At 34.7% G+C, this 18,780-nt stretch overlaps 3 protein-coding genes and 1 pseudogene across 4 annotated transcripts; 3 read left to right on the top strand and 1 right to left on the bottom strand.

Annotated features, from left to right (window-relative positions):
* The first annotated feature begins 1,516 nt into the window (after positions 1-1,516).
* LOC115998559 (phosphatidylinositol transfer protein 3-like) lies at positions 1,517-4,648 on the top strand. Its single transcript, XM_031238154.1, has 6 exons — positions 1,517-1,601; positions 1,733-1,815; positions 1,889-2,065; positions 3,074-3,172; positions 3,272-3,517; positions 4,200-4,648. The coding sequence occupies exons 2-6, from the start codon at positions 1,738-1,740 to the stop codon at positions 4,452-4,454; spliced, it is 855 nt and encodes a 284-aa protein (XP_031094014.1). The 5' UTR covers positions 1,517-1,601; positions 1,733-1,737; the 3' UTR covers positions 4,455-4,648.
* Positions 4,649-9,298: 4,650 nt separating this feature from the next.
* On the top strand, positions 9,299-12,145 carry LOC116000191 (annotated as a pseudogene).
* A 2,052-nt stretch (positions 12,146-14,197) lies between these two features.
* LOC116000410 (phosphatidylinositol transfer protein 3-like) lies at positions 14,198-17,095 on the top strand. Of its 2 annotated transcripts, none has more exons than XM_031240492.1 (6): positions 14,198-14,252; positions 14,383-14,450; positions 14,843-15,019; positions 15,519-15,617; positions 15,851-16,096; positions 16,227-17,095. In XM_031240492.1, the coding sequence occupies exons 2-6, from the start codon at positions 14,388-14,390 to the stop codon at positions 16,509-16,511; spliced, it is 870 nt and encodes a 289-aa protein (XP_031096352.1). In that variant the 5' UTR covers positions 14,198-14,252; positions 14,383-14,387; the 3' UTR covers positions 16,512-17,095. The 2 variants fall into 2 exon arrangements, with proteins under 2 accessions (XP_031096352.1, XP_031096353.1); XM_031240493.1 differs by having other exon boundaries at positions 14,215-14,252; positions 14,380-14,450.
* On the bottom strand, positions 16,583-18,685 carry LOC116000412 (protein AE7-like 1). The gene is made up of 5 exons (XM_031240494.1): positions 18,468-18,685; positions 18,234-18,339; positions 17,385-17,484; positions 17,175-17,220; positions 16,583-16,916 (listed from the first exon to the last, which is right to left on the bottom strand). Exons 1-5 carry the CDS (start codon positions 18,577-18,579, stop codon positions 16,816-16,818), a joined length of 465 nt encoding a protein of 154 aa, XP_031096354.1. The 5' UTR covers positions 18,580-18,685; the 3' UTR covers positions 16,583-16,815.
* Positions 18,686-18,780: the final 95 nt, after the last annotated feature.

Below are 18,780 nucleotides of genomic sequence, written 5' to 3'. Positions count from 1 at the left end.
TTTTTTTTTTTTTTTTTTTTTTTGGCTACTTGCTTAGCCTACAAGCCTAACAAGAAATATGTTAACGTTTTTTAATGTACAAATATTTTTATTACCTCTCCGGACTACTTGCAAGCCCACCAAGATTATGTTATTCGGTACAACGCTACATACATACCCACCCTATATAGCCTTAATGGTCGGGGGACGGTCGGTATAAGTGTATAACGTCGATTTCCTTGTGAATAGGTTCAGACTCTCTCTCTGACGGGTTCCTTCATTTTGGCCCATTCGTGACTTTGGGTCTCATTGCTCAGCTCATTGTTCCTTTCCTCGGTGGCATCCTCCGATCCTCTTAGCTTTAGGAGTGCCAAGTTGGGTTGGAAGAGATTTTTGCTTGAGGGTCCGGGTCGGATGTCAAGCCGGGTTGCGCACACCCACTATTGCGCATTGGGTGACCCATTCACCGATGGCATTGGCTATCTCCTAGGTTAAATGCTCTTGGACACTAGGTTTGACCCATGGGGGCCTGGTTTGTTTTGTCGACGGTAGCTTCTCCTCCGACAACTATTGTGTCAATCAAACTTCTCATGTTCGCCGGTTGGGAATCGACCTTCGCGAACTGGGCGAACCCCCTCATCGGGTTTGTTTGCTTAAAGGGAAAAGGTAGGTTTGGGTAGAGACTAGGAACATGTGTGTACATGGTTTTATTGCTATGGACGCTAGATCCAAAAGAATATGTTCAATGCCCAAGATAAAAATAATAATGTTGATGTCAGATTCAAACCCTAATGCTCCGGTTGAAAGTAAAGACCATAAACCACCTATAGAACTAGAATGATTATAATGAACCAATGAATGATACCTAAAGAGAGACATCAAACCCCTTATATAGTGCAAAGGACCTTGCAGAAGTGTAGGCTTTTGTTATTATTCTTCATTTTTTGCCATACGTGCCCCACTATATATTTGCCACATTGACCTTCTTTTGAATATGTATAAAACTTTTGTGCCTTTGTAAAAGAGAATTGAGTAACTTGGTTAGTTGGCGGGGCGTAAAAATGTTATGCATAAGGGTCATTTTGCTCCCTCACCATCCAAGCCCAGTGTACATCACACACTATGTAGTACGTTCATGCATCATGTTTAATAAAATTCGTCATTTACTATGTTCATAATATTTGCACTAATTAAGAGTACATAAAAATATTACAAAATACATATTTACAACTTTATGTACCTATAGATTTATTAAAAAAAATTAAAATATATCAATATAAACATCAAATTTCAATTAGAGAGAATTTAAAAATATATATGAATGAATTGAGTACATGTAACAATGTGTACTGGCAATAACTATTGTCACTAGATGGGCAAGTCAATTAGTCACAGTGAAAAATTGGTTGGGCCATAGGATTATTTGAGATTGGGGATTCAACATTATGGGAAGAATTATTGCCACAGGATGTCCTTGTTGCCTATTAAGTATTAATTGCAGAGTACTTTCAACAAACTCCCAACTGTTTACTACTCAACTACGGACACTCCCTATATTAAATAAGGCTTTGTTTTCATTGACAAGCGACTGAGCTCTCATACTAAAACTTATCTTCTCAAAGGTATTTTTGTATATCTATATACCATTGGATTCATCATAAAATTTTAGGAATTCTTCTATTGTAAGCTGATACCCTTATTTGGTTTTTGTTTTCATAGAGCAATTAACCTGCTTGTATTTCCTTGTGAGCAGTTACCATGTTTTGGAGAAAGGCTTCTCAGTGTAATCATCAGGAAACTGAATCTGCTGAAAGTCCTGCTGAAAAGGATGCTAAGGTAACAAGGAAATGATTGGAAAGAAAAGGGGTTTTGTGTTGATCAGTTTTAATTCGATCTTGTTATTATGCAGATGAGGGAATTAAGGGCTGCCATTGGAGGTCTAACGGGGAGGAGCTTGAAGTTTTGCAGTGATTCATGTATAAGGCTATATTTGGAGGCAAGAAATTGTGATGTGGAACAGGCCAAGAAAATGTTGGAGGAGACGCTTAAATGGAGATCAACTTTTAAACCAGAAGAAATCCGTTGGGTAAGATGCCGCCTGCCGCCATCAACTTAGAATCAGAAATTCAGAATAGGTTTTTATGGTCATCTCGGGTTAGATAAGGCGTTGACTTAACTACAATATTACAAGTTTAACTCCAAATTAGGTTTCATAGCTTTCTTGATTTAAATTTATGAAAAAATATAAGTTATTTTACCTTTCTGATTAAGTCACCCTCACACCTATAGACAGAGGCAGAGCCACTGCATGGTGCAGGGGCCTGGCCCTCCCCCATCCAATTTTTTTAAATATATAGTATAATAATATTTATTTTTGGTTTCCTCCCTCTTGAAAATATTTGGCCCTTCCCAATTAATCTTGTAGACTAAGTTTTCTATTTTCTAGGCTTTTCACAGTATCAATTCTTATGGTAGGAGTAACCTGGTTATTTTTCATATATTTTTGAAGTTTTGAATCTTTTGATGAATTATTGGTATTGTATATTTTCATTTCTCTTCAAGCAACATTCTCTGAATAATTGCATTAATGGCGGCTTCGGTCTTTCAAGTCAACGAAGAGGGTGATTACATAAACAAAGAATTAGATATATAGGATAAATATTAATTTGAAACAAATTAAAGAAGTAATTAAGATTAGCTAAAGCATAGGGTGATTATATATATATATATATCATGAGCATGCACAATATTAATTTAAGAAGAAAATATTAGTCTGCTACTCGGTTTTAGTAGATTTGTAATGTAATAATGTTAAATAAATATTAATGTATTTTTTTTTGAGTATTTAATTATTCACTATTAAATCGTAATTGACCCCTGCACAATCTAATCCCCTGCCTATAGACTTTCTTGATATGAGCCGTCTGTTATGTACAACCTATGTTTAATTTGTTTATTTTCTTGTCCTTTGCCCGTTAAGGTTAATTACAAGACAGAAATTTACTTCATGCACACCTTCGGGCTTCCTTGGTCACTCAACAAGTTGTTATTAGATTGATAATTCTACTGATTTTTACATTTGGTATCAAATCAGGATGAAGTGGCACATATAGGAGAAACTGGGAAAGTATCCATAGCCAATTTCCATGACCGGCAGGGGAGGACTGTTTTCATAATGAGGCCTGGGAAGCAGGTACACTACATCTGATGAATATCTCATCTTATGAAGACAATATAATATATGAGAGGTCTGCTGGGATTAATTGTTTTTTAATTTGCATGCTTGGGACAGAAAACATCATCGGAAGAAGATTATATTCGTCATCTAGTGTATCTGATGGAGAATGCCATCATCAACCTGCCAGAGGGCCAAGAACAGTTGTCTTGGTTGGTTGATTTCTGTGGTTGGTCACTAGGCAAGAGTGTTTCCATCAAAACAGCACGAGATCTTGCCTACATATTACAGAACCACTACCCAGAAAGAATTGCATTAATACTTTTCTATAACCCACCAAGACTTTTTGAGGCATTTTGGAAGGTATATATCTACATATGCATAGATATTTTATTTTTGATGAGGAGGAAAACCCACATGCAGCCACTTTCTAAAGATATGAACCGAGTAAATCTTGCCTTATGATCGATAAAGAATCAGTTTAGTTTGTCTATATATAGCTGATCAACTTAAGTCTCTGTTCGGGGATGTGAATTGTGTAAGCCTCCTAGGTTATCCATAGCTGATCAGCTTAAGTCTCTGTTTGAGTGTGTGCATTGGGTAAGCTTCCTAAATTGTCCATAGTTGATGAGTTTAAGTCTCTGTTCAAGGATGTGCACTAGGTAAGCCTCTTGGGTTATTCATAACTAATCAGCTTAAGTCTCTGCTCGAGGGTGTGCACTGGGTAAATCTCCTAGATTGTCAATAGTTGACCACTTAACCAGTTTAAGTCACTTTGCTTGGTGACCCTAGCCCGGCAAAGAACCAAACTAGAATTTTCATAGATGAACAACTTAAACCAGGAAGGCTAATAGGCTCCTACGGAAAGTCGAATTTAAAATTTTATGATTACTGTACTAAATCACAGTTTAACTAACTTGGTTGTTGTTGTCCATGTGTTAGAGCAATAGGATGCAGTTCCACTGCATTGTCTGTTTGGTCCAATGTTTTTGGGAGTGTGCCAAATTCATTAAATTGACAAATGATTTTGCATACACATCTGCAGGTTGTGAAGTGTTTTGCAGATCCAAGATCATTTCAGAAGGTAAAGTTTGCGTACCCAAATAATAAAGACAGTATGGAGGTGATGGAAGCCTTTTTTGATTCTGAAAACCTTCCCAAAGAGTTTGGGGGAAAAGCCCCCTTGAAATATGATCATGAAGAATTTTCAAAGTTGATGATTCAGGAAGATATAAAGACTGCAAAATTTTGGGGATTTGATGATGCTCTGCACACTGCTCCAATGGTAGTGAAAACTTGAACAATATCAACCCTCAAATTAAAGCCAGTTATTAATTACTGCCCAATCTGTAAAATGGGCATATAGAAGGGGATGTGTGTAACATGCATAACCCAAAAAGGTGTTTATTGCGCTTTTAATCACTCAACTATAATAAAGTGTTCGCTTTCAAAAACTACAAAAACTATAATAAAATTTTCGTTTTTTGTTCTCAACTTTGATTTGTTTCACTTTAATTTCCTCACTTGGTCATGCATGTGTCATTGTCACTTAAATCAAAATTATTAGTTGTGTTATTGCAATGGAAGCATGTACTCCATCTCAACTAAAACTAAAAGCATGACATGTGTCTTCAAGCAACATGTGGACCATAGTCTCTTTTTTATTGAGTGACGCATTTGACTCATGACCTTTGGCATGGAGTTGCTCTGATATCAAATTAAAGCATGTGCTCCATCTCAACTAAAATGCTAAGCTAATAGTTGAATTGCATATTTATGTTTACATATTATATATATGCTCAACAATTGCCACTTTCAGTACCTTGACAGCTTTAATATGTATACACATATATGTATGTTAGTGTGTATATATTTGTAATATATATACTTTCGATTTCAATGTTTAACCCAAATGCACTCTAACTTTTCTAACAGGTCGGTAATTGCCAAACATATGACCAATTAGACCAAATGTGACAAGAAAACCATGATTAATAGAAATAAAACGTGTAAAGATAATAATAATTCAAAGACGATACCTCTATTAATTATACCGGACATATGACCAATTATACCAAATGTGACACGAAAACCATGATTATAGATAGAAATAAAACGTGTAAAGATAAGAATAATTCAAAGACGATACCTCTATTAATTCGCAATTTATGCCGCAAGGTGGACCTAAGCCCACGGCATAACAACTGCTATTAATTATACCGGTATAACATTTTGATTCTTGGGCCTTTTAAATCCATAGTAAACACAGAATATGTTGTGGATATATTAATGAAACTTGGGTTTTTTAGTTAACTAGTCTGCGGTTACGTAGGATTCTCATTTTCAATTCATTGCTCATATGTAGCAGTCAACCAATAAGACATGACTTACAATATCGTAGATTTGTAGTCCAAAGTCCATTTTTTCCGCAAACATGTCGTGCTATGGGTAACTTTCCATTAGAACTTTGAACGATCTCCACTTGGCCCAAATTCTAAAAGATATCCAATTTCAAACTTCATGGCTTGATAACAAACAAATTAGGAGACACCTTCAATTCTTTGCGGCTATTGTTTTTTATTTTTATTTTTTATTTTTTATTTGTTTTGACTTAGCATATATATATATATATATATATATATATATATATATATATTCAGACTTCTTTGTGGAAATATACACAATTTGTCCTCTTTCCAGGAATCATAGTCTACCTTCAAAAGTGAACTAAATTATTTTTTTTCTTTGTATACAAATAAAAATAATATATTAAAAAGCTTTAATTAAGGATTTTTAAATGACACATATTAATATTTTATTTTCAGAGAAGATGATATTTTTTAGTGTCTCAATTGTGTCATGATGATAAATTTAACCTTTTAATTAAAACCTTGACCCCATTTAGCTCCTGAATTATTTGTAGAGTGATTATTATCGTCCCTCACCTTATTTATCTATTAAAATCTAATGTTGATGTAAAAGTAAATTTAAAAATTCATTTGCTTCACCCGAAAACACAAGTAAGATAAGTTATACGCCAAATTGAATCATGGTATCAGAATATCATTTTATAGTTGAAGTTGTAACCATTTCTTGCTTAACATAAAGGTAATATATGTTACTTTTCTTCTTTTTTCTTTTGTAAATATTGCTTTTAAAAAAATTCTAATACTAAATATTTTCAAAATAATTAAGAAAAACTAAGAAAAGTTTTTTTTTTTTTTTTCACTTTTGATCCAATGACTACTAAACCATTTTCGCATTTGGTCATTGATGACTATTAATTTTTCTACATTGGTGCAAGATATTTAAAACCTTACTACATTTAGTTGCTCTAACCTAATTTCCATCATTAGCAACCAAATTAAATAATGCACTATATAAGTTACTTGTCTTGAAGGACATGAAAAATGTTAACTTTGCCCCTCAAGAGAAGTAACTTACATAACCTATGGTTTAATTTGGTTTTTAATGATAAAAGAATAAGTAAAAGAAAAAAAAAAAACTAAATGAGGCAAGCCTTTAAAATTCGTGCATCAAATATTTGAAAAAAATTAATAGTTAATTAGAAACCGATACGGTTCAATCATCATGGAACTAAAAGTGATTTTTTTTTTTTTTCACAAAATCTGCTACATTTGGTTGAAGGGAATCAAATATGTTTTTGGCTAAAATTATTGCATTTCACTTTATTGTTTGCCTTTTCTTAGCTTCCCTTAATCATTTTGGAAACATTTAGGGCGTGTTTGGTTCGCAATTTTTTTTTAGGAGGTATGGAATTGAAATTTAATGGAAAAGAAATTAACAAAAAGATTGATTACATGTTTGGTTGGTGAAAAAGAATTTTACGAATATTTTTCTATTATTTGGTTGGGTTTGGAATTGTAAAAAATAATGTGTATAAAGACGAATATATCCAACACAACAACAACAATAACAACAACAACAACAACAACAATAATAATAGTAGGGCAAAAACTTGTGTGAGACCGTCTCACCATGAGTCGGGTCGGGTCGCTATGTAAATGTAACACTTATATGCACAAATGTCATACTTATATGCTCAAATGTAATACGAATCATGAATAAATTTTTTGTTACTTATAAGGGTAAATGTAATACTTTTACGGGAAAAAACAATACTTTTACATTTCGATTTAAAAGTATTACATTTTTCCACAAAAGTATTATATTTGCCCTTATAAGTAAGGGGCACTTGTCAACATTACTTATTATGAAAAATGTATTACTTTTTCTCTAATAAGTAACAAAAATTGCATTCTTGGTTAGTGTTATATTTGAGCATATAAGTATGACATTTGCATGGTGTCTTGACCCGACCCGACCCGTCTCACGAATAAGGATCCGAGAGACCGTCTCACACAAGTGTGATCCTAATAGTAGTAGTAGTAGTAATTAAGAAAGTTCTAGAGGGAAAATAAGAGGAAAAAGGACAGTCATTTTTATAAGCATTGCAAACTTTCAAAATTTTAATAATTATAAAATTAACTCTATATTTTTTTAACTAAAATTTTCAACCATTGATGAATTTGGCCTTAGACCTAGATTAATCTTCACTTTTTATAGGAGAAATGTAACCTATTTTCATTTGAACCGCATATGTGTATCATTTGTATTTAGAAATGGTTACAACTTTAACTACAACAAATTATATTCAACTATCATGGTTCAAATTGGTGCATAACTTATCTGACTTGTATTTTTTGGAGAAGCTAATGAAGTTTCAAATTTGTCATACATCAAAGTTATATTTTAACTTATACTTGTTCGTCTAGATATTATTATACTCTATTGGAGATTTATATAATAATAAAATACTTAAGATTTGCCATCAAGAATTTATATAGGTGAAATATGATTTTCATATTTAAAAATTACAATGTTCATTTCTTGTAAATACCCTTTTGATTAAGCCATCACATATGACCTTCTTAGTATATTGTTTATTTATCATATATAATTTGTATTATTATACAATAGTGAAATTTACGAGTAATTACAAGTTTCCTTGTCATTCAAATTAATCAATCAACAGATCACAGATCACATATCTAATTAAAGACCGACATACAATTAATGTGTACGTACTGCAACTTGCCATCATCGATCATTTTCCATGCCTTAAATTGTAGCTTTCTTAGATTTTTACTTATTTGTCCTATTTATATACCGATATATTTCATTTGATATATCCAATTTTTTTGGATCAAATTTGATATATCCAATTTAATTAATGATAACTAATTTAATTTATTTGTAATTTATGTTTTATATTAATTAGCTTAATATAGGGATATACAATTTATAGTGCCTCTAAAAATTTTTAAACCATTTTTTCTTATAAATATCAATTTTTGTAGAAAATTACAAACAATAAGAAAAGTCTCTCAATTTTAATTATATTGTACAAGTAGTTAGGTAGATGAATTAAAGATCAATTGAGTATGAGATTTAATATGAGTTGACACGTTTTTTTTGTTTTTATTTTTTTAAAAGGTCATTTATAATCTCCAAATATGTAAAAACAAAAAACAAAGCATCCATTATGTAATAGTTTTTAAATCATACATGAAATGTAAACCACACTAACTATAAAGACTCTGATATGGTAAGAATCAAATTCATGACCTTATGATACAGTAATCATATTCCACTCTCTTGTCCATCCCTTTCAGTGCCTCAATGTACCTATTTTAATAGGAAAAAATGACAAAAAGTTAATATAATATATGTAATTCTTCTTTACGCGCGATTCGCACAAGTGAGAATTTTTTTTCCCGTAGAATTTATATAGTAATTTATTTCCACCTAATACATCATGTTAGAGCTTTTTTGAATGAGATAATTGCACGATTTTTTAATATTCAATGATCTAATTTTTTAAAGTTGAATGTTTTGATTGTATTTTCCTCCTATTTGACCATTTTATTTCAAAAGTAGTAGCAGTAGCACTAGCAGTAATAATAATAAAAAAATAGCACTAAAGTGTCATAGTGGATTGTGGAGATATGAAAATGTTATATAAATCTTTGGTGGCTTTGTCAAAAGCACATGTTTTCAAAGTAAAAGTCATTCTGTGAGTGATAACAAACGTTTTCAATCTGTCAATGAAAGGATTGTACCGGTAGCAATGACAGTTAATTTCGCCAATAAATAAGCATTCATCAACCTGAAAGAGACCAACTGCCAGTAGCCAGAAAGCCACCACCCACTTGATCCATATTCATCATTATCTTCTCAAATTAAAGGGTAATTCTCTATTCTTTCCTGGTCATCGTATCATTCATGAGTTCGATCTTATTGATATTAAAAGTAATTAAAATTTAAGAAATTTTAATTTCTACCGTAATTTGATGATACCCTTTTTTGGTTTTCTACTTGAACTTCTCATGCTTAATATTTGCTCTCTTATTGGATAGCAGTTAGATAGCATGTTTCGGAGAAAGGCTTCTCACAGTGATAAGGAAACCGAACCTGTTGAAAAGGATGCAAAGGTAATTAACAACAAAATGATTGGGGCCACTTTGATCTGATATATTGACATTCTTGCGTGCTTCTATGTATTAGATGTACACTAGAAAGGTTAAAGATCATGAGGTTTTCTTTTGATAAGTTTTAATTTCTTCGACGTAAACCAGCTTAGTTACCCATAGCTGACAGCTTCGTAAATCAATCTCATTGTATGTGAGTTGAATTTGTACAATGTACTATCTGTTCATAGCTACAAATGAAGCACAAAGAGCTAATATCGCCACCACTGAAGTTTGAACCCCCCTCCCATGTGGGGGTGAAATTGGGTGCCACTAGACCACAAGGTATTTGGCTTGAATTTGTAACCTTATAGTTATAAAGTTAACAGTTTAACTAACTTGACTAGGATTGCTGTAGTGAATAGTTTGACTAACTTGGCTAAGGTTGTTGTATCAATTTTCTTCTAATAAGCAATAGTTATGGAACTTGTGAAGTTGTGAAGGTTTATGCAGCAGAACTGTGCTGAATCTCTTAATCAATACAGATCAGGGAAGTGAGGGCTGCCATTGGACCTCTAACGGGGAGGAGCTTGAAGTTTTGCAATGATGCATGTATAAGGCTATATTTGAAGGCAAGAAATTGGGATGTGGAGCAGGCAAAGAAAATGTTGGAGGAAACGCTCAAATGGAGATGAACTTATAAACCAGAAGAAATCCGTTGGGTAAGCTGCCATTGATTTACATTTTTCATTGCTCTTTCTGGGCTTCATTCATGTTTCTGATCTTCAAGAGAAATGAAGCAAAACACTGTTGAATCAGCTATTCTTAGATATTTTGCAGATACTCCTGCAACAGTTCTCTCTTCTTCTTTTTTAGAGTTAATCCCGTCTGGTCCTCCGAGTATAGTGATTTTGTCACGTTTAGTTCTAAACTTGTAAGTTAATCACCAGCATTCCTTCAACTTTCAAGTTAAAACAGGTGGTCTTCCTAAAAAGACCACAATTAGTTAAGATTTGAAAATTAAAAGACTACGGATGATGGTTAAAATTTGAAAGTTGAAGGACCAAAGTTTAAGACTGAACGCACAGAACCACTATATTTGGAGGACTCCAAACGCCATTACCTTGGTTTTTTTTTTTTTTTTGTTGGATCGACAATTCTTATGATCATGATCTTTCCCTTTGATATCATATCAGCATGAAGTGGCACACGAAGGAGAAACTGGTAAAGCATCCATAGCCAATTTTCATGACCGGGAGGGGAGGACTGTACTCATAATGAGGCCTGGGAAGCAGGTACACATCTATCTTAGACAGACAGAAAATTTAAAGTGTACACCCACATTAGAGCATCCCCATTAGGTATATATAATTTTTGAAGAATTTTTACACGACTACAAGGAGAGATAACATAGGAGAGAGAAGTAAAAGAAGAAAAAAAATTTAATTAAACTACAAATTAAATAATGCTCACCAGAGAGCAGTTTCTTTTATTTTATTATTATTATTATTTTTTTTAATGATGTTTGCATGTTTGGGACAGAACACATCATCTGCAGAAAGCCAGACTCGTCATCTAGTGTATTTGATGGAGAATGCCATCATGAACTTGCCAGAGGGCCAAGAACAGATGTCATGGTTGGTTGATTTCAATGGCTGGTCACTGAGAGATCACCTACTTATTGCAGAACCACTACCCAGAAAGGCTCGCATTAATAGTTCTTTATAACCCACCAGGAGTTTTTGAGGCATTCTGGAAGGTGATTGCTCATTTGCTAGAAAACTGATAATAAAATAAGTAATTAAAGTTCTGCTTTTGTCAATTGTGGTATATATGATGGTATCCCAATTTCGGTACTGTGCCTAATTCATTGACAAATGATTTTGCATCCATTTCTGCAGATTGTAAAGTACTTTGTGGATCCAAAAACATTCCAGAAGACAAAGTTTGTGTACCCAAATAATCAAGATAGTATGGAGGTGATGAAAGCCTTTTTTGATTCTGAAAACCTTCCCAAAGAGTTTGGGGGAAAAGCCACCTTGAAATATGATGATGAAGAATTCTCGAGGTTGATGACACAGGAGGATGTAAAGACTGCAAAATTTTGGGGGATTTGATGATGTACACTGCCATGATGCTAAGGACCACTTGAGCAATGCCGAGCGGGAGCCAGTTTGTATTTGATGCATTCGTTAGTCAACAATACTACCGCAAAAGGCGCAAATCTAACAGTTTAGCCATGCCCTGGATTTAAGTAGTCTGATTTATTCTCTTTACTTTTTTTTTTTTTTTTTCTCAATTAGTATTATTCAGATTTTTCTTATAGTTGGTAATTATCTTTCCTTCCTTAGTTAATTATGTTGGTAGTCCTTAAATATGGCAGCAGTATGTGATTGAAAGACAAGTTGGAATTTGAATAAAAATCCAACTCTCTGTCCTTATTACTCAAACTATATATTCTACTGCCACCATAGGTAGGAATAAGTCTTCTTCTTCAGTATTCCACAGGCCCGTAACGCGAAGTCAAACGCGTGAGCATATCAACTTGGCTCCCGTTACCGGCGTTATGGGCACTATCATCATGGAGGATGCTTTCAAAGCACTGTAAAAGTCTGTTCGTTCGTTCCCTAGAAGCTTATGCTGACAAAGTTGAAAATCTCTCTTCCACGGTGTCCTCCTTTTCTACAACACAACACCAACATGCAGCTACCCTTGCTAACTTGGGAAAAAAATGATGAAACAACTTTTGATTGTTCAGGGCAAGACACCAGTCTCCGAAGAATCAAAAACAGTGCACCAAACGGAAGAGGATTTTACCATCCAAGAAGCACCGAACAATAATCACTCCCTCATTCGATATGTTAAAATGGACTTTCCATTGTTCTCTAGACATGAAGATCCACTTGTATGGCTGTTACATTGTGAATCCTATTTCCGAAATGCCAATATTCAGGATTCAAATCGAATAAATTTGACCTCACACCATATGATTGGAGATCCACTTGGGCTATGGTATCGACCAAGGGGTCGGCAAAACGGTCCCCTTGAGGTGACCTTGGCTGAGGGCATGCCCCCTGGTATATTAAAACCTCCCAGATTGAGCCTACGATGTTGCTCATCGTTTCCTGTAGCTTTATCATCTATAACCTCAGAGGCTGAACGATTTTCACTTTCCTAAGAACAGATTCACCAATTTCGAGAACGCATTCCAACCAACGTAAGACCACCAATGTCTGCAATGGAAGCCATACCAAGACGCAAGGTGGATGTGCTGATCTGTGACATATTGGGCTTAAGTTCAATGCGATGGTGCAATGTAGCCGGAATGTGATCAGTGGAATGGGATCTTGCCATTATTTGAAGGTTGGTTTCGTAGGAAACATAATGTCTATTCAGGAGGAGCACGCTGTAGCTGGTATGTGGAGCTCTCAAATGAAAATCACTAATGATAGATTTAATTAAACTGGGTTGATCCCAATTATTATATCCAATAAATAAAGGAATGCATGCTACCGAAGGATGATTCGGGGAAAGACAATTAATAAATGTTGGGGAGACAATTTTGTATTAATATAGTGTTGTAAGAAGATTATAAGGAGATTTGAGATGTAATTGAACCCGATTTGTAATGGCAATACAATACAATATTTATACAAGACATGGGCTAGGAAACTCTCCTAAAGTCATGGTAGGCCTAGACTAAGTCAAGGTCCATGTAGTGAGCCTGCGAGACTAAGTCAAGGCCCATCATTCTGGGTCTCGAAGACCTACATACTCCAGGTCTTGGACCTTGGCCGCTCGTGCTATCTTCTTAGGCTTCAGGCTAGCACTCACAAACCCCGCGTCTCTATTATTTGGTCGTTTCTAATATCTCCATCAATATATATATATATATATATATATAAAGAATATGGATGTACAACAACATATATGAATGGATGATCATACGTCTGATGAACTTTTTTTTTTTTATTTTAACTTTTTCAGTTATTATAAAGTTAGACCGTTTATAAAAGTGAGAGGGTATTGCAGAGATTTAGAAAAAATTGTGTAGGAATTACAAATTTAATTATGTAAAAGTCGGGTTCACTTTTGAAAGTAAAAGAGTATTGCAGGGATAAAATATCCTTATATACTCTTAACTTTCAAGCAGGTATTTATTTCCACCTAATACACCATGTTAGAGCTTTATATATCTAGCTACATTGAATATTCAATGATCTAATAATAATTTTTTAAATTAAAGTTGACTGATGATTTGATTGTATTTTCGTCCTATTTGACCCTTTTATTTCAAAAGTAATAATAATAATAATAATAATAATAAAATAGCACTAAAGTGTCATAGACCGATAGTGGATTGTGGAGATATCAAAATTTTATATAAATCTTTGGTGGCTTCGTCTAAAGGCTAAAGCACATGTTTTCAAAGTAAAAGTCAAACTGTGAGATAACAAACGTTTAATCAACGAAAGGATTTTACCGGTACCAATATAATGATAGTCAATTTCGCCAATAAATAAGCATTCATCAATCTGAAAGAGACGAACTGCCAGTAGCCAGAAAGCCACCACCCACTTGATCCATATTCATTATCTTCTCAAAGGGTAATTCTCTATTCTTTCATTGTATCATTCATGAGTTCTTATTGATATTAAAAGTAAAATTTGATAGATGATACCCTTTTTTGGTTTTCTTCAACTTCTCATGCTTAATATTTGCTCTCTTGGATAGCAGTTAGCATGTTTTGGAGAAAGGCTTCTCACAGTGATAAGGAAACTGAATCTGCTGAAAAGGATGCAAAGGTAACAAGAAAATGATTGGGGCCACTTTGATCTGATATATATATATATATATATATGTTCCTGATCGAGTTATTGACATTCTTGCACGCTTGTATGTATTAGATGTACACTAGATAATCAAGAAAGGTTAAAGATCATAAGAAGAGGTTTTGTTTTGATAAGTTTTAATTTCTTCGAGTTAATTAAGCCAGCCTAATTACCTATAGCTGACCGGTTTATAAATCGATTTGACTGTGAATTGAATTTGAAACTTTACAGTTATAAAATTAGCAGTTTGATTAACTTGGCTGGGTTATCCTATCAATTTTCTTCTTATAAGCAGTAGTAATGGAAGTTGTGAAGTTGTGAAGGTTTATGCAGGAGAAATGTACTGAATCTCTTAATGAATACAGATGAGGGAATTGAGGGCTACCATTGGAGCTCTAACGGGGAGGAGCTTGAAGTTTTGCAATGATGCATGTATAAGGCTATATTTGGAGGCAAGAAATTGGGATGTGGAGCAGGCAAAGAAAATGTTGGAGGAAACGCTCAAATGGAGATCAACTTATAAACCAGAAGAAATCCGTTGGGTAAGCTGCCATTCATTTACATCTTTCATTTGTCTTTCTGGGCTTCATTCATGTTTCTGATCTTCAAGAGAAATGAAGCAAAACACTGTTGAATCAGCTATTCAGATATTTTGCAGATACTCCTGCAACAGGCCAGGTTTTCTTTTTTAAAGAGTTACCCCATTTCGGTGGTTTTGTCACGAAAGTTAATCATTGGCTGTCCTTCAACTTTCAATTAACTAAGGTCCTTCAACGTTCAAATTTTAACCAGTAATGATGCTTCTGAAAGGACATTGGTTACAATTTGAAAATTAAAGGACCACAGATGATTAACTAGAAAGTTGAAAGTACTCGGTTAAAATTTAAAAGTTGAAGGATCATGGATAATTAACTTGAAAGTTTAGGATTAAACGTGCAAAATCACTATATTCGGAGACCCCAAATGCCATTAACTCATTTTTTGTTTTTATTAGATTGATAATTCTTATGATCATGATCTTTCCCTTTGATGTCATATCAGCATGAAGTGGCACACGAAGGAGAAACTGGTAAAGCATCCATATCCAATTTTCATGACCGGCAGGGGAGGACTGTACTCATAATGAGGCCTGGGAAGCAGGTACACCTCTTATCTTAGGCAGATAGAAAATTTGAAGTGTACACGGTCATTAGTGTTTTCTTACCTCGAGTATAAGAGCATCACCAACAAAGTTTTTTGATAAATTTTTTTCTAAATTTTGTATTAGTGGAAGAGAGAGATGAGAAAAGAAGAAAAAAAACAACAAAAAACACTAGTGTTTGCATGGTAGTTTTTTTTTTTTGGTTAAAATATTGTTTGAATGTTTGGGACAGAACACATCATCTGCAGAAGGCCAGGCTCGTCATCTAGTGTATCTGATGGAGAAAGCCATCATGAACCTGCCAGAGGGCCAAGAACAGATGACATGGTTGGTTGATTTCAATGGTTGGTCACTGAGAAAGAGTGTTCCCATTAAAACAGCACGAGACATCACCTACTTATTGCAGAACCACTACCCAGAAAGGCTAGCATTAGTAGTTCTTTATAGCCCACCAGGAATTTTTGAGACATTCTGGAAGGTGATTGCTCATTTGCTACAAAACTGATAATAAAATAAGTAATTAAAGTGCTGCTTTGGTCAATTGTGGTATCCCAGTTTTGGTACTGTGCCAAATTCATTGACAAATGATTTTGCATCCATTTCTGCAGATTGTAAAGTACTTTGTGGATCCAAAAACATTCCAGAAGATAAGATTTGTGTACCCAAATAATCAAGATAGTATGGAGGTCATGAAAACCTTTTTTGATTCTGAAAACCTTCCCAGAGAGTTTGGGGGGAAAACCACCTTGATATATGATCATGAAGAATTCTCGAGGTTGATGACACAGGAGGATGTAAAGACTGCAAAATTTTGGGGATTTGATGATGTACACTGCCACGATGCTAAGGACCACTTGAGCAATGCCGAGCCGGAGCCAGTTTGTATTGCCTAACCTGAAAACTGAGCATGTAGAAGTGATGTGTGTAAAATCCTTACAGTGGTATAACATTTTGATTCTTTAGGTTTTTATTCCTCTAGTAACCGAGTAAGATTGCAAGCAAAAGATGCCAATTTCGTTCAAGAACCTACATAAGCTTCAGCTGGTTTCAGTTTTATACACTACTACAGATATAATGCAAACAGTGAAGTACAACAAACTGGCTGAGACTCTCCAATTACATGTATGAAACATGTTCTGGTTCTCGATGCTTACACAAGGGCTAAACAGGGCTGTCGATATAATACACTGCCATAGATTAAATTTCGCTTGAGTAAAGGCACTCGTCAACAAGTTGGCGAAGGTTTGGGATCTCCAGTGCAGCAGCAATTCTTTCCTTATCGTTTAACTGCTTATTTACTGCATCATAATTCATAAAAGAATGTTAAGAGTTTGATAATAGTAGACTGTGTGGCCTAAGATGTAGTGATTGGTGGATTGGGGAACTTCTCTTTTCAAGTGTTAAGCATGCATTTAGTATTACTATAGAATTCCATTGTTGCCAATTTTGTCTTATGATGCATGAAGTTCATTTTGTATCTCGCTCTCAAGATAAGCAATTAAGCAACACCCGCAATTAGATATATCACATGCATTCTGAGGTATGTTCAAATTCACCTGATTCTTCATCAGCATGAGATCCAGGAGCCACTTTTATATCTACCTGAGAGAGCATAAATTTAAAAGAGTAATGAGTTCACATATTTCATGATATTGAAACAGAACTGCAATACAAAGCAGCATTATGGTTTATATGACCCTGTCCCTGAAACTGCAAATGGACCAAACAATAGAGCTGCCAGTTTATGTAGAGGTTTATAACACAACCTTATAATGTGGAGGGAAACAATTCTTCAGTTTCTCTCTCAAGCACAGGCCAATTACAGTTGCCATACTGCAATGCTGGATGGTTGGTGTGAAAGTTATCCTACAAAGTATGGTAACATATAAAACTGAGCACTTGTAATGCATAGAACCACATCAGATAAACTGTTCCTTACATTTGGTATTTAAGATGATTTTTCAATACTATTGTCCTACATTAGGAATGGATCCATATACAAGAACATGTCTTTTTGGAACATCTGATAAAATAAAATCGGAATAGTTCAGAGAAGATTGAACAGCCCCCCACACAAGGAGATTGGACAGCCCACACAGAAAGTATCATTGTTGATCATATATAATATATAAGCATAAATGTGCAATCCAACTATCAGTTTAGGCTTTTAGTTGCGTTAGAGCACATACTTCAATTATCACTATACAATAACGGCTCCTGCATTTGTATTAATCGAATATATGTTGACATGCATCATTGCAGGACAATCAACAATTGGGATGAGTTAACGGTTTCCATTTCCTTCACTTGTCTTTCCCCTAATTAATTTTGCAGGAATTTAAAAAAAAAAAAAAAGTTTTTTTGTGATATCTTTCTAAATCCAGATCAATTAACTTTGCAGTCTAGTAGAGATGCAATTGTTGCAGTAATAGAAGTCCAGGGCACTATTTTGATTAATGAATTTGAGAAGATTCAACAAATCACAATGACAAGATCACGCAAAACACACAGCGAAGTGAAGCAGAGCAGAATCAAAAAGTTCCAAACGGTGATCAGAACCGCAATAGCTTACAAATTAGAAATAGAAGGTCTAGGATAGTGGTAGTAAAACTTACAAAATGCGGCCGAGTTTCTCATCAACAGTAATTGACTCCTCGGAGAGCACACTGAGCTGCTCCAGAGAATACGGATGCTCCGGATCCCTTATATCCCTCACAAAATGTATCCATTCCAGGTTAAGGATTCTCGGTTCAATTCAAGTCAATCGCAGCTAATTTTCTAAAAACAAAACGCAAAATTAGGCGAATAATTGATCAGCTTAAGTAAACACAGAATCCGAGAGAGGATATCATAGATTTCCAGAGGATCAACTGCGTCTTCTGCGTGGGGATCTTCGGAGCGAGCAACTCGCTCCTTCTTCGCGTGAACCACCGGGTTCGCATTGATCAGCCCTAGCGTCATCTTCTTCTTCTTCTTCTCAGTCCTCTTCCTTGTTAGGCTGGGTTCACGGGCACTCTGAATCGTGAAGCTTTGGAGAGGAGAGGATGCTTCGTCGTCTTTTTTTTTTTGTCAACTGAATGACCAATGGATCATTGACACATAAGACGCGGCAATGCTGTTAACTCTACACGTACCGTTGCCTGACACGACACATCTTGACTC

The sequence above is a fragment of the Ipomoea triloba genome, chromosome 12 (assembly GCF_003576645.1).
Source record: "Ipomoea triloba cultivar NCNSP0323 chromosome 12, ASM357664v1".
NCBI lineage: Eukaryota > Viridiplantae > Streptophyta > Magnoliopsida > Solanales > Convolvulaceae > Ipomoea > Ipomoea triloba.
Note: the sequence above shows the minus strand (reverse complement) of the source record. Positions and strands in the feature narration are given on the sequence as shown.